General features: G+C 40.3%; 1 protein-coding gene across 2 annotated transcripts in view; it reads left to right on the forward strand.

Annotated features, from left to right (window-relative positions):
* Positions 1-286: 286 nt before the first annotated feature.
* Positions 287-26,676, forward strand: part of lama5 (laminin, alpha 5) — a 75,922-nt gene continuing 49,532 nt past the window's right edge. For both annotated transcript variants that reach the window (XM_044038738.1, XM_044038739.1), the window contains exons 1-2: positions 287-819; positions 6,818-6,970. In XM_044038738.1, the coding sequence (XP_043894673.1) occupies positions 532-819; positions 6,818-6,970 (441 nt within the window). In that variant the 5' untranslated portion in view covers positions 287-531. The remainder of the gene's footprint in view (positions 820-6,817; positions 6,971-26,676) is intronic.

Raw genomic sequence — 26,676 nt, forward strand, 5'->3', positions numbered from 1 at the left:
TTGTTGCTTTATACATATATATGTATATATATATATAACTACGATATTTAGAGGAAATGTAGTGGAGTGAAGTACAAGTTGCTAGAAATACAAGTAGAGTACAGATACCATAACGTAGTATTTGTACTTTGCATCATTACAACACTGCAAGTAAATAAATGAAACGGAACAATAAGGATGAGTTAACGCGTTCAAAGATTAAACAGTGGAGGAAGCTGTCCCCTCCTCCATCCACGGGTCGGGGGAGGAGGGGGAGGGAGAAAGGGAGCGAGAGGGCAGATTGAGCAGGAATAGGTGCCTGTTGGAGCGACACGGAGAGAAAGGGTGAGGGAGAGAAAGAGAGAAGCTTCGACACGCGGCTCTCCCAATCTAAAACCGCATCTCCTTCCTCTCTCCTTTGCTCCACACATGTCCCTGTATGTTCCTCTGTCCCGCAGAGTTTTAGCAACCCACCTCTCCTCGCAAACGCATCACTCCATTCCTCGAAAACTTTCCCCCTAGTCGGACTGGATCCCGGGGACAGGTGGACAAATGATGGCGAGCGGAGCGGCGCTGCAGCTTCAGCGCACCCAGGCGCGAGTCGGGCTACTGCTCTGGCCGCTCTTGGTGACCTGCTGCCGGGTCGCTTTGGCCCAGGAGCTGCCGATCAACGGTGTGAACGGGTACAGCCTGCACCCGCCCTACTTCAATCTGGCCGAGGGCACGAAGATCACCGCAACGGCGACCTGCGGAGTGGACGACACCGGCAGGACGGTGCAAGACCTGTACTGTAAACTGGTCGGAGGCCCGGTGTCCGGAGACCCGAGCCAGACCATCCAGGTAAGCATGGAACTACTTAAAAAAAGAAACTATAACTTATCATTAACTTTATTTTTACTCAAATGCCTCTTTAATAGACGTGTTATAGGCGATATTAGAACTTTAAATGTAGACCAGAAAAGTTTTTTGGTTTTTTTAACCAGTTATCAGTTTTTATACAACTTATGACGGTCATTCAGCAGTGACTTTAAACACTTAGACCACAGCTGTATCTGTATAATATTATACAGAAGATTTGAAATGGTGCATACAATTGAATGTACAGAGATTATGATGTTTATTTGCACTCATTTATTTACTGTTATAGTGCTTTGTGCGTGTGTTTGTCTGTGGTGCTCAGTAAAATGATTGATGTTCCTGTAGTATTTAGTTTGCATTCCTATTTCTCTATGAATATTATTAGATTTTTACTTCTGCAATGCTTCATATTGTCAGATTTAGGGTTTGTAATGACATTTTTTATTTTCTGCTTTTCCAGTTTGATCATGAATGTCCATCTAAAATTAACCAAAGAGTAGTTGAAGTTGTCTTTAAGTATTACACACCCTTTTATACATATATATATATTTTTTTTGTGTCATTCATTTATTTCTAACTATCTTATGTTACATGTGGTGCAGTTGCCAGTCTGCACACAGTTACAGTAGAAGTTGAACAGAGGGGGTCAGCAGTGTGCACGAATCCCCAACTGCTCTGCTAAGTCATGCACTGCTTCCTTTGTGGGACTTGGCAACACATAACACGGGACACTTACATAAGTTCATACTCCGCAGACATTTAGCCACTGACAACCACTTCATCTGGATGAGTTTTTAATGTGATGATGAGTTTGTAAGGTTGTAAATAAACACAATAGCAGAATGTCTGAGCCTCCATGTATCACCAGTTAACCCACAAGGGATTATTGCAGTTTCATGGGTTAAACATTAAATCAACCTTCTGGCTGATAACATGCAGGCTTATTGCTCTCTTCTCCCTTTCTCTCTCCCACCTGCTCTCCACATTCCTCACAGTAACTGAACCATGTTCCACAATCAATCTGGGATTACCTGCTCTATTAATGTGATGTCATATAGAGCAGGGCACTGCTTCCTCTGGAGGTTACTACAGTTTTATAAGAAGCCATAAACTGCATAAAAATAGCGTTGGGGTTTGTTGGGTGAAGCCAGTCAGGAATCAAGAATATATTAAATAGCCACCAGGGAGAAACTATGTTGGTGGTTGCTTAATGGAAATATGTTTGATTAGATGTTTATGGGGAAAATGAGCCTACTTCTCACTTGATTTATAACATCTGCAAACATTTCCCTGAGGAGGTAGTGATCTCATATGCTAGTTTCATGTCTTCTTCAATAGAACATGATGTTGATTTTGTATGTTGAATTAATGTCCCATTTAGAGGAAAATAGACAAATTAGCATGTACCCAGACCAATGTTTAGGGTTTGCAAAATGATGCACTCATTATCACCCTCTTAGCTTAAATGGACAGAGATCAGATAGAATGATAGGGATGTTAAAGCCTGTTCCACACTAGGGGATAATTAGCCAGATTTCGGTCCTGATCTGGCCCTTCTGACAATTGTGGCTGCCTTCCAATTTTAGGCTAATCTGAACAGATTATCTGGCCAAATTATCCTGTAGTGTGAGGGGTTAAAATCAGAGTCTTCCGGATTGTAAATCACAAGCATTAAACATGTTTGATATTTATAACCAAACAGCGTTTGGGGTGTGAGCAGAACTCCACAATAACCAATGAGAGTGAGTTGGAAAAAGATATTGCATACGTTTGTTTAGAACCTTAATTTGTACAAACCAAGTTGATTCCGTCTTCTCAGCCATGACTTCTTCCATAGTTTTTTGCGTTTCTCAGCATAAAACAAAACATGCACACAATCGCTATTAACTGACCACACCTCCAGATATTCTGACGTAACATTGAATCACGTGAGTTTCTGTGAGATTCCAAATCCCCTGGAATCTCCTCCCTGAAATAGGTTGATTAGACTCCAAGTGTGTGGTCCTGCGTCTTGACTGTGCTTTCTCAGGATTAAAATGTTGAAAATCGGTTACAAAGTTCATTGTTCATTTATTTTTATTTTTTTCAAATCAAATCAGATATGAAAATCCTCTAGTGTGGGACAGGCCCAAGGTTGGTGAGATAGGGGACAGATTGAGCTTTTGAGGGAGACAATGAACAGCAGGCAATCTGAAGTGATGTTTGGTTGTAAATACTCAGAATGAAGCCAACAATACATCAGAGCATGTGACCTAAGGGCTGTTTGGTGACATGAGCGATTGAGGGCCTTCAAGTTTTTAATAAAACATCTGACTTGAGGACATCTAAACCCTCAGTCCTTCTACCAAACAAGAAAGAATGAATTGTGTTTGTTTGCTAATTAAGATGAGCTGATAGATGTGACAAATAATTAGCCTGATCACATTTTATACTCACTTCACTTTCTCTACAGTGAGAATTAGGCTAAAATATTCCTTTTCTATTTAGTCCAGTGGTTCCTGAGCTGCCTGCTCACAGTCGTTTGGTTGAAGTGGCCATGTTGCTGCATAATTAGCTCAGGAAATCTCCAAAATGAAGCCAAGAAAATCTGGTCATTAGCTCACAGAATGGTGCATTATATGTTGGGGTTAAGAGGTTTATCCCACTTTGCTTAGCTATTGTGATTCGACCCACTTGTCCTGTATCTGCACCCCCAACCACTTTTTGTCAAATACATAAATTCGATGGTTTGCCATTGCTATGTTTTCTCTATTTGTCTCTTAGATTTACAAATTGCTATACAGTAATGGCCCCAGAGGGTGGCCAGAGGGAAATTGTTGAACTTTTATTTCCCAGTAATCTTGTTTAAGAAAAAAGTATGTTTTTGTTTATCAATGACATGTAGATTTTAACTAGTTGAGACATATAATTAAAGTTTAAAGTCTTATCAGTTGAGTTGTTAGTGCCCTTAATTATCCAAAATCCTATTGACATTGTGTTATTAAGCCATTTCCTCTCCTGAGGGTGGAGGTGGTGGAGAGTTTTTAGCTGGCTTTAGTCTGACCAGCACAATCTAAGAGCCTGATACTGGTGGAGTTGTAGTTACAAGAGATGCTTGTGTCATTTGGAATTTAGGCTGTGTGTGTCTTCACCTCAACATCTAACACAGTGATGCAGCTAATATCTGTTAAATATCACGAAACAGTGATATCTGGCTTGATGTCAGTAAGAGAGGGTGAGAGATTATGGAGGAAAGTTAGAGATGGTCAGGCAGAGAAACAGCGCAGATAGAAATGGAAAAGGAAAGTAGTGTATTATGTTCAGACCAAAAAAACATAAATCACATTAAGTGGATACAGACACATAAACTTGAAGGGTATGATTCAGAAAGGAGGACAGATGGAAAAAGGTTGAATGTAACACAGAGAGATGAGACATGTTCCTTTCCAGGTGGCCGTTTTGTTGATGCCCTTGCTTGTAAAGAGGAGTGACAAAGAGAGTTTGGCAGACCGGCAGAGACACAGTGGTTAGATTTCCTGATATCTCACTACACTAAACATGCTCCTTTAGAGATGCCAGTTATTTCCAGGTTGGGAAATCACCATTTTTTTTTTGGTGCACACCCACCCTCTTTCCTTTATTAAAGAACTTAATCTCTCTGCATTCATCTGTCGACTGGAGATGGTTTCCGGCCCTTAAATGTTGTGTAAGTGCTGTAATAAGCTCTGTGGGCTTTTCTGAGGAAATAATACTGAATGACACGTTAAGTTAATAACAGCTTTGCAGAAAGTAAGGAATATGGTAAATAGGTTAGCTGTGCAAATTAATACAAAAGACAAACCTAAACACCTGGATAGGTGTTGTTGAGGTAACTGTTTGATACAATGTTCCACAATACGTATTATATAAAAGAGTTAAGTGGAACTAAATGGGTGCACAAATTAATAAAAAATTTTAGTAATTTGTGCACAGATAAGTAGTTTGATGCAGGAAAAGTGGCATGGAAAAAGAATTACAAATACAGGATGACAGACCACAGGACACGGGGGAGTGGGGTGGAGTCAGTAGGGGCGTAGTGACCTCTAACCTCATACCTGCAGTGATAACATCTACTAACCTGGCCTTTTGTTCGGGTCCATGCTTGTTTAGTTTATACTCGCACCTACACAGCCAGCAGGGGTTTGGGTTAAAGACTTAGACAACCAGACTGGTATTAGCTGAGAATGAAGAAGCTTTAGAAAACCAAAGAGGTGGAGAAGCCAGTTCAAGTGAACTTTTGCATGGATCATTTACTTCCATTTATTTGGCTCTATTATAAAAAGCAACAGGCAGAGTGGATGATGTTAGTCATCATCAACATAAACAGGCTTTTATTAGTGTCCAGCCTTAGTCTTTTAAGGGGAAACTGACCCTTAAACTTGTCTTCTTGATAATTTGATGAAATGGTAATTGCTAAAGTTGCTGCAGTTTGGTGGATACTATTGTACCATGCAGTACCAGATAGATGCAGATAAAAACACATCATACCATAGATTAGTGTAATGTGAATGAATTTGTGAATTTAGCACAGAACAGACTGACTGGGGCAAAGGGATAGAATTTATGAGACAACTAAAACCCACAAAGCAGGAAAATAATACAAGCTCGAACCTCACTGTTACTGTTACATTAAGCTACGTGGAGTCAACTTTCTGTGAAGGTGTAAGAAACTTGACCCAGATAGCCTCAGGGGCAGACACTTGTGAAATAAATCTCCGCCTTTTCATAGGTGTTTACTGTGACTCCGACACACTGTGCAGCAGTTAAGTCTTTAAGTTGCAGTCCATTCTCTTTGGGCTGAAACTTAAAGCCCAAAGGGTCAGACACCACAATGTCCAATGTGTGTCACCCCAACAGTCATTCTCCACTGTGAATCTGGTAGTGTGATTAAGTCCATACAGGACTGTAGGAATAATGAACGATCAAATCACCTATTGCCAGTGTTGCAGGTATTTACCTCCTCCTCTCCCACTTACGTCACACAGTAATGCCACCTGGTGTATTAAACTCTGGAGAGACTCATGAAAGCTTTGTGTGCACTTTATGGGGTTTGATGAAACAATTTCATTGTCAAAGCACTACTCAAACACCAAAGAAAGCTATTCTTAGGCAGTCAAGGCGAGCAAAGCTAAAACCTTCTCTATAGCTGACCTGTGTCTGGTCCGTCTTTGGATATGAATGTCATAGTTGAAGGAGGACCTGGAGCAATTATAGCTGGGATAGGGCAAAGATCAGGATATACCTTGGGCAAGATAGAGAGATAAACAACTACTCAAACCTATGCGTGTCCAATTAACCTAATACCTGTGACATGAAGCTTGAGTTCCCCGGAGTTGACCCACGCACACATGGGCAGAACATGCAATCTCCTCAGAGAAAGGCCCTCGGTTAAAACACCTACACCTACGCCTACACCTATACAGGTCATGGTATCAATCATACAATCAAAAACACAGCTGACTGACTCGTCGCACCACCCATGATAAGGAGGGGTTGGGTTACTCAATGCCGCACACAATCTGAGTGTGTCATTAGAAAAGCTCATACCGTAGGCATCGTATCCTGAAACTTGTTATTGGACCATGTCACGTGATGCAAAGTCAACCCAGAACTGCAGAAGTCTGAAGAAGTTGGATGAGAAGTGAAACATCATTAAGAAATGTAAAAGTCCAGGTGTGACTGATTCACTGGCTTTTGGAGGACAAGATGACAGAATGCTTTGTTTAGCGTTTTCATTCAATCATTCTAGCAAGGGAAATGTAATGACAGGGGTGTTAACTGGCAGCAGTATCTGATGTCACTGACGCATTTCAGCCAAAATATGTAGAGACAAGTGGCAAGCGAATCGCCCTCCAACATGTAGACCTTAAAACCTTTGTTAAGTAAGTTGGATTTCTGTACAGCGCGCTTTTAAATCTCATATACTTGACATGTGATGAACGTCTTGTCTTTGTCTTCTCAGGGTCAGTATTGTGACATCTGCAGTCAGGGAGACAGCGATCGTGCTCATCCCATCACTAACGCCATCGATGGAACAGAGCGATGGTGGCAGAGTCCGCCTCTGTCCCGCAGCACAGAGTACAATGAGTTGAACGTCACCCTGGACCTTGGACAGGTAGGACTCACTGAATATATACACTGTTGATGTTCAGTATGTTTGCACAAAGGCTCACTCTCTGTCTCTGTTCTTGCTCTTCCTTTGTACACTAGAGTGTCTTATTGTCTTCTGAGATGCTGGTGGAATATCAATACATTGCAAAGGTTTCAAGAATGTCAGAATGATAAGATAAAAATGATCTGCCATTGTGGTTCTGCACCAATCAAGCCTTGTCGATTTGCTGGTGTGGTTTCACAATGTTTCAGCCTTTTAGATTATCTTGATTTTAATGAGCTGAATGTTTTCTTGGAAGTATATTTCTGCCCCTGAAAGCAGGAGTCTGTTTAAATCTTCCATCTGCCAGATAATCACCGATACATTCCAACATTTCCATTTATCTCAGCTCTGTACTGCAAATTAAACTGGCTAGATCTCAGCCACAGTCAGTCTTTGGGCTACAGGTAAGCTTTTATACTGCTTGCTGCCCAAAGAAGAGATAAACTGTTGAGCCTCTCTACTCAGATAATTCATGTCAAATAAATTAGACTCTTAACTGCCATGCCAGTCAAACAATCAAACCGTTAAAGCATCACGCTGTAGTGAATTCATCAGAATGACAAACACACACAGATAAACGTCTAACAGGGACACGTTGAAGAGAGCACACATTACAGACTCCATCCCCCCGTGCTCAACAAGTTAACCTTGTTGTGTTTTCAAACGTCGCTCTTGAACAACCTTTTTATGTTTCTGAATGTGTCTCTTTTGTGCCGGCCTCTCTTGCTCGAGTGCCGTCCTCATTCAGTAGTGAAGAGACATTCATTGTGTGTGTGTGTGCGCGCGCAGGCGTCCTCGTTTATTCCTGAAAAGTGGCATTCAGTTCCTCTACTATCTTTCATCCCTTTTTTTCCCCCTCCTTCTCTCTCAGAGGTTAAGTTTCCATAGAGAAACAGGGAGCAGTGACAGGTTGGTGTGCAGGTCGTAAAAGCTTCAATAAGCCTGTTTACCTTGTAGTACTAATAAAATAATCAATAAAAGACTTGTACCGTAGATCCTAAATGTACCAACCCCAACAGGTATCAGCTGACCTTTCTTTGAGTTTTATTTTATTGCTCAATCTCCATTGTGGGTGTTTATTTTTATAATCTGCATCATGTAGTAATGTTTTCGTGGTAGCGTGACTTCTTAGAGGAAAGGGACCAAAAAAGCAGAAGTGAAGGGTCTAGTTACCAGGTTTCAGATTTGTCTTGAAAGAATGTAGGTGGGCTAAGTTTGTGTGTGTGTGTGTGTGTGTGTGTGTGTGTGTGTGTGTGTGTGTGTGTGTTTCATGTCTCAACCCCCCACCTCTGACTGAATGAAAGACAAAGAGAGGAGGGAGAGATTGGAATGTCAGTTAACCTGTCTCTACCCACAGAGGAGGGCTTGTTAAATTACGTATAAATTAATATATACGTATGTATATACATATACATATATATGTGTTTATATATATATATATATATATATATATGTATATACAAATGTATATATATGTATAAAAGTTAAGTTTCTTTTCCTTTTCATTCCTTTAGTCTTATTATTCTTGTCAGAAATAATGTGGACAACTCTGTCCGCATACTGTATTTTTGAATGATTTGTGTGTTTTTAGTTTTCATGGTGTACCCAAAATTCATGTGAATCTTAATGAGACATTACAAATGTTATTATTATCATTTGCACAAATCAATAGAATACCGATTGCCTGACCTGACCTGACCTTCGATAACACACATTATGGGCAGAGAGTACAACTGCTCTCCCAAAGTTAATCTCTGTATACCTGACTGTGCGATACATTAAATCACCTTCATGTAATATCAGACCAGAGTTCTCGCCTTGACTGCCTGAGTGTAACTGAGACTTTGACAAAGAAACTGCATGTCATATAGATTATGCAGGATAGGACCAATATCCTTTTTCCCCACCAACATCAATATCAGGGGCTGAAACTACATTCTGGATTTGCTTCTTTTTCCCACTTTGGTGCAGAGGAACTTTACTTGCCTGCACCAAGCCTTTACCTCAGCCCCAGCCATCACCTTTATGATGAATTGGACTGTGACTCAGACTTAATAACCCATGTGGGAATGACTAGACTGACGTAAGATGCCTGAAACCAGAAGAGCAAAGGCTGCAATAAAGTAGAAGCAGAATAATAATTGTGAGTGATATATTTAGAGTGATATCTTTAGCTATCACATATAGGTGTAATATTTTTAGGTTTAGGTTTTTATGTGCACAGTCTTTTGGCAATTATTTTCTCTTGAATGTTAAAAAATCCCTCGAGCAAAGTACACCAAGTACATTACTTTGATCTATTGTGAAGTGGATGTGAGTTCAACAGGTGAAGCAGCTTAGTAAAAATGTCCTTATTTTACATTAAAGATTTTTTTTCATCTTTTTAGATCAAAGATGAAAGGAAGTTGATAAATACTCATAAATACACTGTACTATTTACTGTCAGTATCACTATAATACATCTTTACTGCAGCAGGTGTGTACCAAGCACTATCTGCACTCTTTTTGTGAAGGTGTTTTCCTGGAATTTGCACACATTTCAGCTGTGCTTCTATTTCATAGGGATGTTGCCACCTAATTATGTTTTATGTTATAAACATTTTTATACTCACATTTTTTTAATTCTCTCGAACATAATCTCCTTGTCTTTGTCCGACTATTTTGTTTTCCACCTTTAGTTTGTTTCTTCAGACAAACAGCATCAGCTCACTGCCTCCTATCTGTATCTGAAACAACCATTCATCGGATCGACGACAGATAACACAAGCTCAATAAGCGCGTTTCTATCTGCTCTATCTTTTCCTTACATTTCTCTTCACCATAGTCCTCTTCACTCCCCCTCCCGCTCGTTATGCTCCTTCTACTCCATTTCTTAAGAACTTGTTAAAAGTGAGACCTCTTCTTCCGTGTTTTCCCTCTTTCTACTTTTATGTCTTTCTTTGCCCTCCATCTTTTTTTTTCACTCCTCTGTGTCCTCGTCTCTCCAGCTGTGGCCCCCTTTCTCATCTTTCTCCACTTCCACAATTTCTTCTCTCATGCCTGCATGCCAGTGACAGCTGTGTCCAGAGGCATTAACTGGTCGTCCCTTAGTCCATTCATCCGTCCATCCATCCGACTCTTGTGTACATAATATCTCAGTGGAGTCAAAGGTCACGAGACACATTTTTGGCACCGGCTAAAGAATTAAAGGGCTAATTGTGACACATTTGTGACAACTAAATTAGACTGAATACACTTGTACATTGGGAACAATGACCGTATGTCCATATGTTAACTTCAATTTCCTTTAACCACATAGATTCACTCTCTCTCCTGTTGTATTGGGATGCCTGCAGATATTTCATTAATCAACAGATCTGTACTGGCCAGGCTGCTTGTTAATTCCTGTTTTTATGGGCACATGATGGAAGAGCTTGTTGGAGTGTAAATCATCCAAGATGAGGTCATGCACAGTTCAGCACAATTCAGCGTTGTCTTGTTAGCTAAGAGTGATGTGTGCTTTTGCCACATGTGTGTATGCATTTAGTTTCATTCCTCAGGTGTGTGATAGGAGAAGTATTGTTAGCATAGGTAGGAGGGGAGGAGACGAGAGGGGGAGGACAATAACAGGCAACCGGCACAAAGAGGCCATGAGGCGCGGTGGATCCGAAATTACCTGGAAGAGATGAGGGGGGAGAGGTGGGAGGAGGAGGGATAGAAAAGTGCAGGTGGGAATGAAGTAGGTTACATGGAAGAAAATTGAGGTGAAGCGGATGAAGGAGGGTGACGGCATGGAAAGAGGAGGAGCTGGAGTGAAAGAGGAGGGGATGTTTTTCTGTTTCAACAGTCTATTATTAGAGGCTTCAGTTTGGTGAATGTGTGCGTGTGTGCGTGTTCTTCAGGTGAGGTCCTCACTTTTCCACAAAATTTGTCTGCCTGTCATCAAAGCTGTCAGAGATTTCAGCTCTCCGCAGCTGCATGAGCCCTCAGAGATTTTTAAGTCTTTGCTCTGTTGCACTTAGAGGTCCAGTGTGTAAGAATGAGTGACATCTAATGGCGAAACTGTAGATTGCAACAACTCACCTCTCTGTCGCAAGTATGGTGGCCTTCGCATATCATTCGTCGTTCTTGTTTGTGTCTAGTGCACTTCAGCTTCATAAGGTTAAACACATGCTCTAGCTGGTTTGTCCATACAGATACCAATTTTTAATTAATTTAAAGTGACATACACCAAAAATTACACCTTTAATTTTTTTTTTTTTTTAAAGACATCCATTAAAATGGATGTAATCCCACAAACCTGAGCAAAATCAAACATGGCTGCACAAGCTATTTACAGTAAGGAGTCAGAGGCTCACTCAGTGCTGTACATTTGTTTTGAACCAGAACGCCTCAAATTGTTCCTTCTATCATGTGACTTTAATTTCCTGTGTGTGCTGACAGATTTCCCTACAGGACAAACACTAACAAAGAGACACGTACACACTTGCAGTGTCGAGTAGCTCCATTGTTCACTGTGCACCAGAGCGAGTGTGGTGCCAACTGCTCCCGATTCAATGCTTCCTGCCATTGATGTGGTTTGAACGTCAGTTACCTTGAAAGTGCCAGCCAGCTCGCAGCTGCAGGACGGACATCAGAGCTAAAGCTATCTTAGGAAAATTTATTACAGCTCTTGTTTGAGGTTGAAGCAAGACTGGTGTGAACAATTTCAAAGAAAGAACATGACAGGATTGTGTTGCATTCCTGTCACTCAGGCTGCTTGTAAGTGAGCAGAGGTAGCCAGATTACCTCTGTGTGCGTCTCCTGCTATACAGCATCCAGCTCACATATTTGACACATTTGTGTATCCTTCTTAATGTTTCGTCTTGGTGCAACTGTCTTCATTACCAGAACCTTGTCTTTAATGTTTGATAAAAAGGGGGGGGGTGAGATATATAAGATACAATACACATCAAACAACTCTGTCCTGTTCCTTTATGTCCCCTAAATCTCCTTTGTCAGTTAGTGTGTAGTGTTTAATAGCTCTTAATTGTCCTCCAGTTCTTTGTTATGCACTGTGAAGTTTGCATTTTATAGTTTGTTTGAGGAAAATGCTATAAGCCTAAATGACCGCTTGCTTTTTTTAATACATTTATTCAAAGCAACATTGGGTTTTTTTCTCTCATCAGTCCCGAAACTGTGAGTTCAAAGTTGCTTAAAGTGGGACAGAAGCATGGGATTCGATTTTGATGCACAGTGGGATCAGCAGTGCTATAGCAAACATAACCGACAGCCATGTGTTCAGATTCAGTTTTCATTTGAAAGTGGTGTATGTAAGTAAAAACAATCAGTGTCCACGTGGACGTTCAGCTGCAGTCATATGCTTTGTTTCGGAAACATATTGCTGATGAGAAATAACTACGAGGAAAGGTCCAGAGGAGGGATTTATTTTTATGTGACCGACATGACGAAGTGAAAGTAAAATTAAAAGTAAGCTGATTGTTGAATCACAGCCAATACGAATCAGTCCGGAAAGGAATGTGGCTAATTGTATAAGTCGTTTCCAGAAGTCTGCTTTTGCCTGTCCACACTAAAAAAATGTAGCTCCAGAGTTTTCGAAACTGAAATGGAGTCAGCAGCGTTTTTAAACTTCTCTGTTTACAAACTTCTCCATTTTCGGGGCTTTAAATGCCGGGGTAGTGTGCAGCAAGTGTAACAAAAATGGAGTAGTGTGTTCATGTGTTTTTGTGAGCCAGTTGTTTTTTCCTGTATGTTCTCAGTGTGACTGTACGACAGTGTCGGCCTCGTAGAGAATTTATTTCACCATCATTGTCATTTATGCTGAAAAAAATTATTTCTATCTCTTCTTGTTTCTGACTCGTTCTCGTGCAACATTTTCCACAGTGACTCAGTTGACTCCGTGTTTTAGTCACAACTTTTATAGTGGCCTTCTTTTTTAGTTCATTATTTATGTCCTTTTCCCCTCTTTAGCTTCTTGGCTGTCGTTTCGGAGATTAACAGTTGCACTCATTCATTCCTCTCTCCACGCCTCTGTTCTCCTCAGTGACTCTTATTTCTGACACTATGGACCTTCATCCTCCTGTTTTCCCGTCCGTCCCCCTTGTTCACTGTTAATCATTGCGTCTGACACTCTGTCCGCACACAACAAACACAAACGCTGACGTACAGTGCACATTTTTCAGGCATTCAATTTGTGAACTGGGCAGGAAAACAAGCAAAGAGAAGGAGAATAAGAGGTGCGGAGAGAATGAGAGACACATCTGACCTCGGTGGGGGTGATTTAGCTTTGAGTGAAACGATGGAAAGAGGGAAAAAGGGATGTTGATGTCATATTTTAAGCGGGATAAAGAGATGATGATGGATGGGTGAAGGCATGGAGGAAAGGAATGAGAGCCGCTCATTCAAAATAGTTGGCTTATTTCAGAGGTCATTTTTTTTTAGATGTCTGGTTCTGTATGTTGTTGTAGCTGATATTAGGGTTGTTGATTTTGGCCGATTCACAGACACTCACTTTTAGCCTCAGTTTGGCATTTTTTCCACATTCTTTTTTTTTTCAGAAATGCTGCATCATAGTCATGTTTCCCTGGGATAGATCCAGTCCAATTAAATATCATTTTCTTAATCAGAATGAAGAAATTGCATTTAAGTGTATAATTTCTTGACCTTTGGACAAAGAACACATCAGTCAAAGTTAAAATATATGAAATGACTTATTATTTCTGTTTCTGCTTCATGTAAATGTCAAATTTAAAGAAGTTTGAAAACTGACTGGTACGTTTGCACACTTCATGTGGCTAAATACAGCAAGTACCTAGGTAATCTGGACCATTTATGTCATTCCCTGACTCTCTTACTCCACGTTACCTCTCTTCTCCTTATTGTCCTATCAATTAAAGCCTCAGAAAGTCCTCATATATGATATAATTTAGCTTACTTAAATGCAATTCCAGTAGCTTAAAATCCAAAAATGGCTTTTGTTGTAATCTAAAACTAGATGCTGTAGCCGTTGGTCTCTGTAAGTGCTTCACTTTAGTACCCTATTATTAATTTAAGATGAGTTGCTGTTATTCCTGGTCCTCAACTCCAAAGGCTTGGAAAATAGGGTGAAAAATGAAGAGAACAAAGATTGGAAGAAAACGTTAGATGTGGAGGAGAGGCTAAAAGGAAGTAGGAGGAGAAAAAGGAGTAGAAGGACAGGAAGAGGAGATAACGACTCCAGCTGGGAATGACAGAATAAGAAAGAAGGGCATTCATATTCTATGTTTGATTGAAATGTCAAATGCTTCTCAGTGTGTGTGTGTGTGTGTGTGTGTGTCATTATCAAAGCAGAGGAAATAATTAAAAGATGATGCCTCCCACTCCTGTCTCTGCCAGTCAGTAGTTTGCTGTGTGTGTGTGTGTGTGTGTGTGTGTGTGTGTGTGTGTGTATGTGTTTCTTTGTCTGTTCCAACCTGCTGATGTTTCACAGGTCAGTCATTTTTTAACCTGCTTAAACTGCTTCGAGCGTCCCAACTGACCCCACTAAACACACACTTTCATGTACCTGCTCTTGGCCGCCGGTTGCCCTGTTCACCACGTGAACTTGTCTCTTAACCTTTCCCACCCACCTCTCCACCCTAAATCTTCTGTCCACAGCTTCCTCGTCATCTCTTTCTTCTTCTCACCCTTGTACCTGTCGGGTCATCTTCTCTTTTCTTCTTCTCTGTCACTTTTTCATCCACCCTACCTTTCTTCTCCTCTTTCTTCTTCTGGCCATCCATCTCCTCTTGACCTGTCTTGCAGCCTCTTTCCTCTTTCTCCCTGCAGCTCTCCTTCATCAGCTGTGTTATCACTGAGTCTGACAGCTGGCGTTTCCTCCCATCCTGCTACTGGGGTGAAACGAGAGAAAATGACGGCATGAAAGAGCAACTGAGATAGATGGAGTCACGTGGAAAAGTCAAATTGCGATTAGAAAATAGTTGTAAATGGTCAAATGAACTTGAAATTATTGATATCAAACTGTATAAAATGAGTTGCAAACTAATTTTAGTTTAAAATTGGGATTATAAGTAAATATGTTAAGCCTCGCCACAATGCATGGATTTGCATTGCAACTTAAATTCAACTGAGAATGGAGTATTTCAGTGTTTGCTATAAACAGGGCCTTAAGGAGAATGTATGAGGAATGTGATTTTAAACAAGCCATCTCCAATCTGGTTCAGACATGTTGACTCTTTCGTTTCCAGCCAGTGACCCAGGGTGTCCTTTCAGTTTACCCCTCCCTTTGTCTTCTGGTGTTTGCTCGCCCTCACAACCTCCTTTTGATGCAGCCGTGCTCCTGCGCCGTCCAAATGACTTGCTATTCACTTGACTTCTCAATGGATTCTTTATCACACCATTGTGTCAGTGAGAGTGTTTGGTCCATTCATGAAAGCCTGTGGAGAACAAACACGGAGGAAACGGTTGTTAATGACTCGTGAAGTGTCTTCTCAGGGCAAACAGAGCAAATTGGATTCAACAGGAATTTAATTACCAATGGAGATTTGATTGTTCAATTGGTCACCTGAAAAGCAGCAAAACGTGCAGCTTTGGATGTCTTTATTTTATTAAATTAAGTTTCTCATTCTACAACCAAAAAAAAACTCTTGTACATAGAGAGTTGCCCTCCTCGCTTACTTGTAGGAGGTTTAGCTTTTTGAAGGTCTCGTGGACTGTTGACATATTCTTCATTTTGTAGACCAAACACAAGAAACGATAGAAAACCAAATGTCCTTCACAAAAGACACACATTTAACTCTAATCTGCCTGAAGTCAGGGTGACATTTGAACTAATTTGGCATAACCATATCTGCTATGAGCAATTCTATGATTAAAAACTGTTGTCAAATAGTTGACAAACTGCTGATGAAGTCACGTTTAGCACTGGCAAATAAACAGAACAGGGAATGTATTTCAGGGAAATTTCTTGTCATCACCATTTCTTTTAACTTTCATCTGGCAGTAACTTTGGCGGCAGCCATTGTGTTTTGGAGATGTGATATACAGACATGTCATTTCACTGTAGATTTCATCTTTCAACAAGATAGAGAGAAATATTATTAAATCACTCTCTGTTGTCTCTGATGCTTGCATTCTCGACAAAACCCTGACAGGAAACCACTTTGTGCCAGACTCGTCCTCCTTGAAGGACACCAGTGACCGGTTTTCTTCCTGCTCTGCCAAGTCAGACCGAGAATAGACTGATGCTAATGTCTGCCTGCTATCACACAATGAGCTCATTTAGTGTGATAGAAGCCCTGAAAGTCAAATGGGCTGGTGTTTGAACACTACCGTCAAACTTGTCCTCACACGTTTACCATTTAGCCAATTTATATGTAACTTTACCGCCTTGAAGCAAAACAGAACCTCAGAATTTGGCTCGTTTGTGTGGGTTTTTCCATATGTGAGTCTTTGGTCCAAGTTTTAGCTTTGCTGTGATTATATTTTCCACATTCACACCCTTTTCCTGGTCTTTGTTTTTCACTTTCATCCCCATTGTGACCACATTAGCAATGTGACTGGCAGGCATGGTCAGTCTGTCATGGTCAGTCTACCTCTTTGGTCCAGACGGAAATATGTAAACAGCTGTTGGATAACATCCCATGAAATGTGGTATTGATTAGTCCCTGTTAGGATGAATCCAACTCCCTTTTTTTGTGACCTCTTGATATTTGTCAGCCGTCCAGTAGTTGACATTATCACAGATACATTCAGGATTAATTAATTGTAGAGCTGGTGATCCCTTAACTTTTTATTCAGGGGACACTTTTAGCTTATGCTCACATTCATCATACAAGTTAAAGAAGAAGATGGAGACTATTTTCACCATTATTCAGTAGGCATTGATGTTAAACAACAGCATCATTAAGAGCATGTTAGCTTTCTGAATCTTATTTGAAATGTTCCAGTTTCGAGGCCAATAACTAATGAGCTACTAATGTTGGTATCCTTTTTTCTTGCTTTCAGGTTTGACAAAATCATAATTCAGATTCAATCACTAGCTTTGGGCAGGGTTTTTATAATGAGACAGATCCAGAGCAAAAGTGCCAAACAAAGCACACAGCAAGAAAGACATTTCTTTTAATATTTCCTCAAAGAAAATAACTGGATTTCCATTTTTTTAAAGTCTGGAATACAGAAAACTACCTGCTGTTATCTTAACCCATATTTCATTTATCAGCATTTCCATACAAAGGGAGGAGGTAAGGCAGACTAATGAATGATAACATATTGAGAAACAAGGCAAAGAAAGAAACCAAGCGGGAGGAGGAGAAGAAGGAGAAACGGCAGGGACAAAGAAAGAGGTTTGCCCTTGTTAATGTGACAGTAAATATTGGTTTTAACCAGGTCAATGCCAGTAGATTGTTTGAGTTTCTTCTCTTTTCTTAGCTGGTGAATGAAATGGGGGGGGCTACAGGGGAAATGTTAGGTCAGTAAGTTAAAGTATATCTTTCATGCTACATATTTGGTGATAAGCACAAGTGGAAGTTCACTGGTATTCAAGTGAAACCTCATCAAATCACAAGTTCACATTTCCTAGTCCCAGTGTGACATGAGCAGGAGTTATTACTCTTCTGAGTGACATCATTTGTTACGTTTGTTTCATCCAGACCGTCATATTTCCTTGTCTGCTCAAGATTGCAGGTATGTTGTAGGGTGATTTTAGACTACACTGTGAGTAAACCCTGCAGTATTTATGCTGGAGTGGCTTGAGCTAATTGGAAATATGGGAAGCCTGTGTTTACAGCTGTGTCGCTGGCAGCAATGACTTCTTACTCATACAAATAGAGGAGTGGAGGGCACAAGACGGAGGGATGAAGGGATGGAGAAAGAGATAAGGGGAGGACGGCAAACAGAAGCCTAGTGTTTCCTCACAGTTTCGTCATGAAACGGTGAATGGTAGTGGAACAGAGAGGTGTGTGTGTGGAGGCGCGGGATTACTTTTATATTGTCTTTAAATTTAACAAGACGTGTCAAAGATGAAAACACATTTCAGAAGCCTTGAAATTTATGAAGGTCAAGAATCAATTCAGTTGAGTAAATGTCTGAAACCTCTTTGATATCTTAGCTTAGCCAACCGATATTGGTGTCTGCATTCTGTGGGTCCAATACTATGACCTTTATCCATTGCTTGTATGACTACAAGCAACAAGTGATTCATAAGTTCATGGCCTGAGGTAGGGCCAATTCTTAGAAAACTATTTTGTTTAAACGCTGACCACTCCTTCGTTCACACATCGTGCCCAACAGTTGTAACTTTCTCTTTGTAGATGTCACTGTCTCCAACCAGGAAGTCCACAGTAACAGATTCTCCATGCTATCTTTGAATTCAGTAGCCCACTGCTTCACCACACTGTAATAGAGTGTTTCCAGTGAGTGTTTCCATTAGGAATAGGATCAAAATAACCTTGTTGAGACAACAGCCACATTTGTCGTTCCAGTACAACATCACGTGATGTATCTTGTCCATAGGGCACAGCGCACACCTTGTCTACCAAATAAAGTTACTGTTCTCAGTCGAAACACAAGCCTGACAGAGGGCTTTACCATTTTAAACTGTACAGTACTAGACCAAACCAAACTCTAGTCTACCATGATAAAAAAAATGGCTTAAGAAGAGGGAAAACTCCCATAGAGTCACTACCATAGCTGTCCACTTTCTCAGATAGTCTTTTTAAATGTTATTAACTTTAAGACCATAAAATGATCAGTCACCGTTCATATATAAAGTGATTGGCTACAGCATTTAACTCACATAAACTAAAAAAGTTGAAATGTCCCATTGAAACAAACTCTGAAGTGTTAACATAAATTACTTAAATGTGTGTGTGTGTATTTCAACAGATGTGTGTCCACCTCACGCAGGTTAACATTCAGTGCATTTACATGCATGTTCAAAGGCCAGTCTTAGTCGGGCTAACATACCTGGATAATGCGACTCCTAGTCTGACTATTCCTACAAGTGCACACTTAGCTTGATGGACTTGGCGTTCTGCACATGCACCAAAAGAAGTAGAAGGAGACGAAATATAAACTACAGTTGTGTTTCTGGAAAATAACAACCAACACGTTGGTTTTCGGTGAGAGCAAAGGCTACATAGGAGACACACTTTTGGACTGACAGGAGAGGAGACGAGATGGGATTTATGCTTCTTCAGATGAAGGAATTATACGATCCATCTCACCATTGTGTAGTTGTTGTTATATGGTGACACACAGGACGTGATGCCATATTTTGCTGCTGGAAATCTTTGTAGAAGAATAGGGGGAGATGACGTAAGGCAGAGATGATGTGGACACCAGAGACATATGTTAATACCACGTGTAAATGCATGTGGTGAAATGCTATACGTCCTCTCTCTGATCAAAGAAAACTTGTTCTAATACCAGGCGTAAAGGGGGCGTGTGTGTAGTGTAGTGTTTTCTGAGCTTTGCACTTGTTCCTCCTCACATGTCACACCGAATAACTCCCACCTTTGGGGGTTTGGAGGCATTAATGAGTTACATCAGCTGTCGGCAGCGATTGAACGTGTGACCCTGTGAACATGGAGGGGTTGAGCCACCATTTAAGCAGACACAGATGCAGAAAGGCATTTATAGTGACAGGCTGACTGAGGAGGTGGTTATTAGTAGATTGAGGTAAACAAGCTGCGAGCCACAGCAGCCGTGACTGGTTCAGTTAAAGCTAACAGCTGGGGAGTCTCAGCACCCTGCAGTCACCATCAACATCCAATCTTACACCGTAACACACATACTTAGAATATTTGGCAAGACAGGAAACATTTCTGTCCGTCTGCCTGTCTGGATGATGGACACCACATGCACCAAAAATAAGTCTTTAGTTCTCTTAAGTGGATCATTTATTTATTAATTTGTTTATCATATTAGGAATAGCTTAATAGTGACTGCCTTGTTAAACTTTTAAATATTTTAGACATTAATGCAATTGAATAATGGCTCACATGACTTTCTACCTCGAGACATTTGATTATGCTATGCCATTTATTCTCCTCTCTCTCAAATCCACATCTTTGTAGCATTCTTGCCTTCCACACCAGCCATTATTAGGTGCATAAACATCGGTGATGGAGAGAACAACCATATCTGAGAGCTCTGTTTGGGCCATGTAGTGTTTGAGCTCAACGCATAAACGTGATTTAATTGAAATATTTGCTTAACATGATTTGATTGGCCAACGCTCACGCTTCCACTTGGAAAACTGTTCAGCAAAGCTTGACACCACTCCATTCAAAGTGAATGAGAAACGTGTGAGTCAGCCATTAAGGTGGACCACGCTTTAGTTCTCTTTCAAACGGTTTTTAGTTCTCTGTTGAGGTAGATATTTGATTCTTATTTGTAATAAAATAAAATGACACACTTCACAACCCAAGTGCAACTAGTTAATCAGTATGTTCATGGGGGTCTGAAGTGTCTTGAACCTCGGTGATGGCCTTGAACACGACCTTCTGACTCCTGCCACCAGCTCCTCACTCTGACCTTTCACCTCTTTCTCTTCATGGGGTGAGAACCTGAAGATGAGTTTGTGAAACAATGTTTTCACTTACATTATATTTTACTGTAACTAACTCGTTTTTTATCTTCATGCTGCTAAAAGCCAAGAAAAAAGTTAATCTCATTTTATCCTTCTTTTCCCAAAGTCAGTGTCTCTGATTTTGTGTGTTAAGGTAGTTCATTGTTTTACTGCAGGAAATCACATTCATATGTTATATCAAGATAATGATGAGTCAGTTGCTGCGCTTAGATAAACAGCAATTGCTGCTCGTAAATTTTCATGGATTTACTCAGGGTTTTATTGTGGATGCTGACCAGCACGCCACACAAATTGAATGTGCGTGTGTGTCAGTTTTATACCTTGAGGACGTTTTACAAACTCCCTCTCTTTTCCTCCTCCACTTCTCTCTCTCTCTCTTCATTAGGACAACTTGTACTCCCCCTTATCTCTACTGTTATCACTCGCTTCCTCTCCTCCTCATACTCCTCCCGTTCTTCACTAATTATGGAATTTGCTTCAGCTGTCTTTTTTGATAAGTATGTAGGAAACACATGAAAGAAGGAGTGGCTCAGGTACGTGGAGAAAGTCAAGGTCACAGCAGAGAAAAACTCCCTCTCTCCTCCTGTTTTCTCTCTCTGGTCTCTTCTTTTTTAATATTCCTTGGTTCATTTCTATGTTGATTCACTTGAGAGAGTTGTTCCTTGGTTACGCCAACATTCTATAGAGGAAAATAAAACTATTTTCAATTGTGCATATATACAAAACTGGAATATTTTCAGCATCATTTTCAGTTGAACTTATAATTAAAGATGGTACATCTATCAGGTTGCAATATGCAATTTATATGAAGCTTGGAAGTATTTTACCTTTTTGTTTTTCAAGTATATGACTTGCTAGACTGACTTATTGGATTTCCAACAAGATTATATACTTTTCCTGTTTTAACTTAATAAGGCAAACTGATTTGTGACTGAATTCAAAGTTGCAAAGGTTATTAAGGTCCCAATTAAAGAGAGTCCAGTAGAGGTGGAAAAGAGAGAGAGAGAGAGGGAGGGAGGAGGTGATTTATTCATCATGGAATGTCCAAATCCTGTGTTTCTCACCTTCTTTAGACCCACAATTCTTTGGTCCAGAGACAGACACCTGCCCGACTAGCACCACTGTATTTATTAACACCTGTTTCATCTTACTTTGAGGATCCTTAATGACCCATGACACTTATGACGCTCTCTTCCGGGCTTAAACCTGAAATTAACCATCATGCATTCCCCCAAATTCTACTGCAACACCCTTAACCCTAAGACCTATAGTCTTATCCCCCTGACGGCCCTTTCATGATTAAGGATCAGCTTTCATTTGTGCCGTATGTTTATGCTTAACTGCATCACAGGAGCATTCAAACCTCTCATGTCATCTGGGACCATGTTTACTCAGCGTCTAAACCAAGCAAAATGTCTCAAAATGTCAAAAAAAAAAGCAGTTTTACAATATTTTTCTTACTTCTTACTGCTGCCATTATCAGCCAATCAAACATGCTTTATATCTGAGGTATTTTCTTGTTTTAGTATATAATCTTTTTGATTATTCGATGTCTCTGTACAGTACTTGTGTTAGAATGGCTCTAAATGGTAGTGAAGACATTGTGCGTTCAACAAGTTTGTATGCACACATGTAGACTCTGACTCTGTGCAGGAGTTTTCACTTCCTGAGGGGATAGTGAACTGTCAAACAGCATTGTGAAACAAGGCAGAAATCTATAGAAACCTCCTCGAGGATAAACTCTACTTGGTTTCACCTCCCTCTCTTTCTCCCCCCATACACCTTCATCACCTGTCTCTCTGCTCTTTCCTCACTCTTTCTCTTTCTTATAATTACGTTGCAGCAGTTTATTCAGTATCTTTCAGCAGTCTGTTTTTTCTCTTTAGGTTGGATTATCCTTTTCCTGCTGACCATAGGTCGTTGTATTGTCTTGTTTGTTTTGTTAATTCAAATGTATTGTAAGTCAAACTCAAACACCAAGCAACATGCACAGTTTATTGATATTTATTCAGATTTGTTCCTTCATATGCATGCACGTGTTCATCCTCATGCCAAAAGTACATACAGTAATTGTGGGCAAGATTAAATAAACTGTTTGCAAATCATTTATTGTGAAACTGAAAACTGCAAAAACCTTTGTGGTAAGTTTCATCCCTTCATCTGAGGGCTTTCCACATGTAGGTGAATCTGCTTAATATTTCCTTTTATCCTATTGGTGTTTTATTCACACAGAAACAGTGTTTTTGAAACCCTGAAACTCTTTTCCCAGAGTGGGAAAATCTTGTTTCTAATATGCTGCTTTGGGAAAACAATGATGTCATAATCTGAGTTAGTTTGGTCTGTTTGAATTATGATAATTTCTTTCTTCTTTCCTTAGTCACACTAGCATTCTTCATTATGCTTTTTTTCCGTTGATTGTATACATCGTAATGTATGCTCAACATCTTCTTCTCTTGGTATAGCAGCGCTACAGCACCAAATGCAGGCCTGGCATATGTGCTACCATGTTTAGAGTTGTTTTCTAGCATTTCTCTCACCATTCCCTCATTCCTTGTCTGTTCTGATAAGAATTTCCTGAGAACAGGCCTCTGGCAGTCTTTCCACAACAAGAGTCATCCCTGTTATCTCTTCTCATCCTCTCGCTCCTGCTCCTCCTATCTTCCTCTCGTCTGCTTTTCCCTCTCATTATCTTCACCACTCTTCTCAGCGTCTCCCTCCTTAAGCTTCTCATCCTCTTCTCCTACTCGCTGTCACCTTCTTTCCTCCGTAGCATTGCGTTTTCTTGGAACTTTTCACTTGTTCATGTCATCATCAGTGAGATTCTTTATCCAATAATGAATCCTGTCTTACTGTAGACAACAGCCAATGTTATCCTTGTTACCTGGCAACATTAGCTGGCCTGTTTAAATGGATTAAAAGTACAATTTTGTTTTGCTTTAGCCCAATTAACTGAAGTTTAATGAGATTTGAATTATTTAAGGCTTAGAATTAAGAGAATTCTAACATTTTTATGTCTTCTATATGTTAAATATCTTAGTTACGAAAACAGATGAGAAATCTGAAGAGCTTTCTTGTAATCTTAGGACACTCAGCAGTCGTCTGAGTTGAGAAATACTTGTTGGCCTTCATAATTCCATCTAATTTGAGGAAGCCAGTGTTTCCGACACTCCTGGAATACAACACGTCACCACGTCTTAACTCAGCTCCTCTGTTCGTGCCTCGACACGTACGAGATGGTGTACATGGGCTTTTGCAGAATATTTTAACACTGTGTGAACCAGCCTGACGAGGGAAAGAGATAATAGTCTGTAATCTTGACATTTCTGAGGTGTTTTAGAAACGCTGAGATCACTGATGGAGCGTGTACCAGCCGGCTCTGCAAATGTTTTGTGATAAAAGTGTGAAGTTCTCCACATCGTTAGCCTCCGGGCAGGTAAATGCCACCTGGAAGAGTGTGCAGTTGGACTATGAGGTGATTATTTGGAACATGAAGGCTGCTATTAGGTACAGTTCTGAGTGGGTGTTGAGTGGGGTTTCTCCTCCTTTAATTTACAGACATGTAGATAATGTCTAGTTCCACTCACCGACAGTAAGTCCATGGCAGATACAATTTAAAGAAAGGTGTTTCTTCTTTCCATTTATAAATTAAAATAATAGGTTCACAGGTCAATTAGCTTTGGGCTAACTCTATATATCCACTCTAACTCTATATATCCACGCCTCACACTTTTGAGTATTTATCTCTGCCTGGACTTACTTACCCAGGTTAAAGATAATACATGCAGTAATAATAATGATGACAGAAGAAACAATACATACCACTAATATGTATGCACAGGAAGCATCAAAACATTTTCTTTAAATTTTAGGGCTGTCACTTTTTATTCAACATTCAATGTTATTTTAAACATGAATCTTTGAACTGTAATAAACTGTTTGAAATTCATGCTGTGGTATCACAGACCATAGGAAGTAGTACCTCTTACCGAGTGAATTTGGCAAAGACAGTCACAGCAGCGACAGCACCTTGGAGATGCAAGCATATGTGTGGTCACAAATGAACCAAAACTTTCAAAGCTGGATTATAAATATCTGTGTGTGCCAGGTACATCTGAGTACCTGTTCTCATCCGTGGGTAATATTGTAAATAAAAAGAAAGCCGCACTTGATCCCAATCAAGTTGAATAATATCGGCTATTTAGTTGGGCTGTTTGCCTTGACTATTGGTTGTATGTTTTAACATAGAACTTGACAAACTCGACATTCGTTTTATTTAAACATAGGGCCAATGTTACATTACTGCATTTTAGTTAAAAGCTGTTTGTCAGTGATTTTCTGTTCCGAGAGTGCTATATAAAGTAAAATTGTTAATTAGGTCATGAAACCTTTGATGGCTGTGGAGTATTGGGGTAGCGGCAACAGCGCGTAGGGGGGTCTACGGATGTATTTGAAAGAATTACAGTTCTATATAAATTTGTATGAGCTTAATTTTTCTAAAAGATTACAGCCCTCATTTAAATCACAAACGAGCTAAAATACATCATTTCATTTCTGACCCAAAGTGCCCACAAGTTGAAATATGCTTTTTCAGCTGTATATCTTGAAAAAAACATTTCCATTTGGAACAAACACCTTTGTCTTTTTATAATCTAGTTAATTTCAATCTTACTGGGCCCTCATGCCATGCAAATACACCCAGAAGGAGGCTGTCCAAGCCTGAGAGTCTCTCCGTTGTCTCACAGGATAAATCATCCATTGGTCGATATGTCAAAGGCCCTGCTTTGATAGACAGTGAGTGTTGTATTCAACAAGATGTACTCGAAAGAGGCATCTTGTTTTAAACAGTGAAATCTGAAACGGACAGAAAATGTTCTCAGTGAAATCGAAGAGGAGTTGTGAGAGTTTTCCCTTCAGGAATCCTGGGCAGGAATTCTTCCCTGGAACGCTGGAGGAAGAGTAGATGGAGCTTCCTGTACCCCTGCAGAGAAATGTCTTTATGTCGGAAACAGCATCTGTGTGTGGAGAAGTTGTAAATGTTGACTTTGATATTCATTAATATTACCGTCAAGACTTTATCTGCGCGGAAGCTTTAAATAAAGCTGCTTTTGTTTCCAAGTAGAAATGACAGTGACAGACAGTTATGTTTGTTGCCAGTAACACAAAGTACACAAAGACCTGTGTGCAGTGCTTTTTTATATCCATTGCTTTCTTATGCAGCCTTAGCAACAGTCGAAAACCTGAGAGAGAGAGAGAGAGAAATAAAGTGAGAGAAAGGAGATGACTACATGTTTGCCGAGGATTAGGAAAGGAAAAAGAGGCACAACACAGAGACTCTGAGATTGACTTGGAATGTGAGGAATGACCTTCGCTCTCTGGGAGCTGTTCAAGCCTGACACACACACACACGACACAGCAGTTGTTTATGTGCTGATAGACTGTATAAGGAATAAATCAACCTTGTTTTAGTTCTTTGGAGCTTTCTCTGTTTCTCTGCTTTGTGTGTGTGTGTGTGTGGCAGAAGCAGCTGCTGCTCAGTCTGGCACCACTGGCTCTTTCTTCAGAGACAGAGTGAGACAGATTACACACTGACTGACAGATAATAGGACGAGACAGTGGAAGTAGAATGAATAGAAGGATTAGTGGACAGTTGCAGAGATACTGTGGTAAAAGTTGTCACATTTTACTGTCTGTCCTCTTCACGTGCAGTCTTCCTCATGCAAGAGTCATTAACTTGAGTTCTGTGAGCTCCTTTTCTGTGAACTGGAAACTTGCAAATCACATTGTGGCGAGTTTGCATTTTATGCTGGACCTTATCAAAAGCGTAAAGTTGAGGTGTGCAAATGAAATATAAAAAACACACATTGAATGTTAGAGTCAAAGTTTTGTCAAACCAGCTGATTAAGCCTATTAGCTCCACACGACCCTCTATGATCTTCAGCATGGCTGTGTTTGGATATCGTTGCACACAGGAACTGATTCATTTAATGTTAAGAAAGACGGAGGCAACATCTACCACAGTGAGACAGCTGTAAAAAGGTTGGAGGATTAAACAAAGACGGGCCCACAAAAAGTAAATGGGATAAATAAATACTCCTTGTCCCCACCTGCTCCTGTACTG

The sequence above is a fragment of the Solea senegalensis genome, linkage group LG11 (assembly GCF_019176455.1).
Source record: "Solea senegalensis isolate Sse05_10M linkage group LG11, IFAPA_SoseM_1, whole genome shotgun sequence".
Taxonomy (NCBI): domain Eukaryota; kingdom Metazoa; phylum Chordata; class Actinopteri; order Pleuronectiformes; family Soleidae; genus Solea; species Solea senegalensis.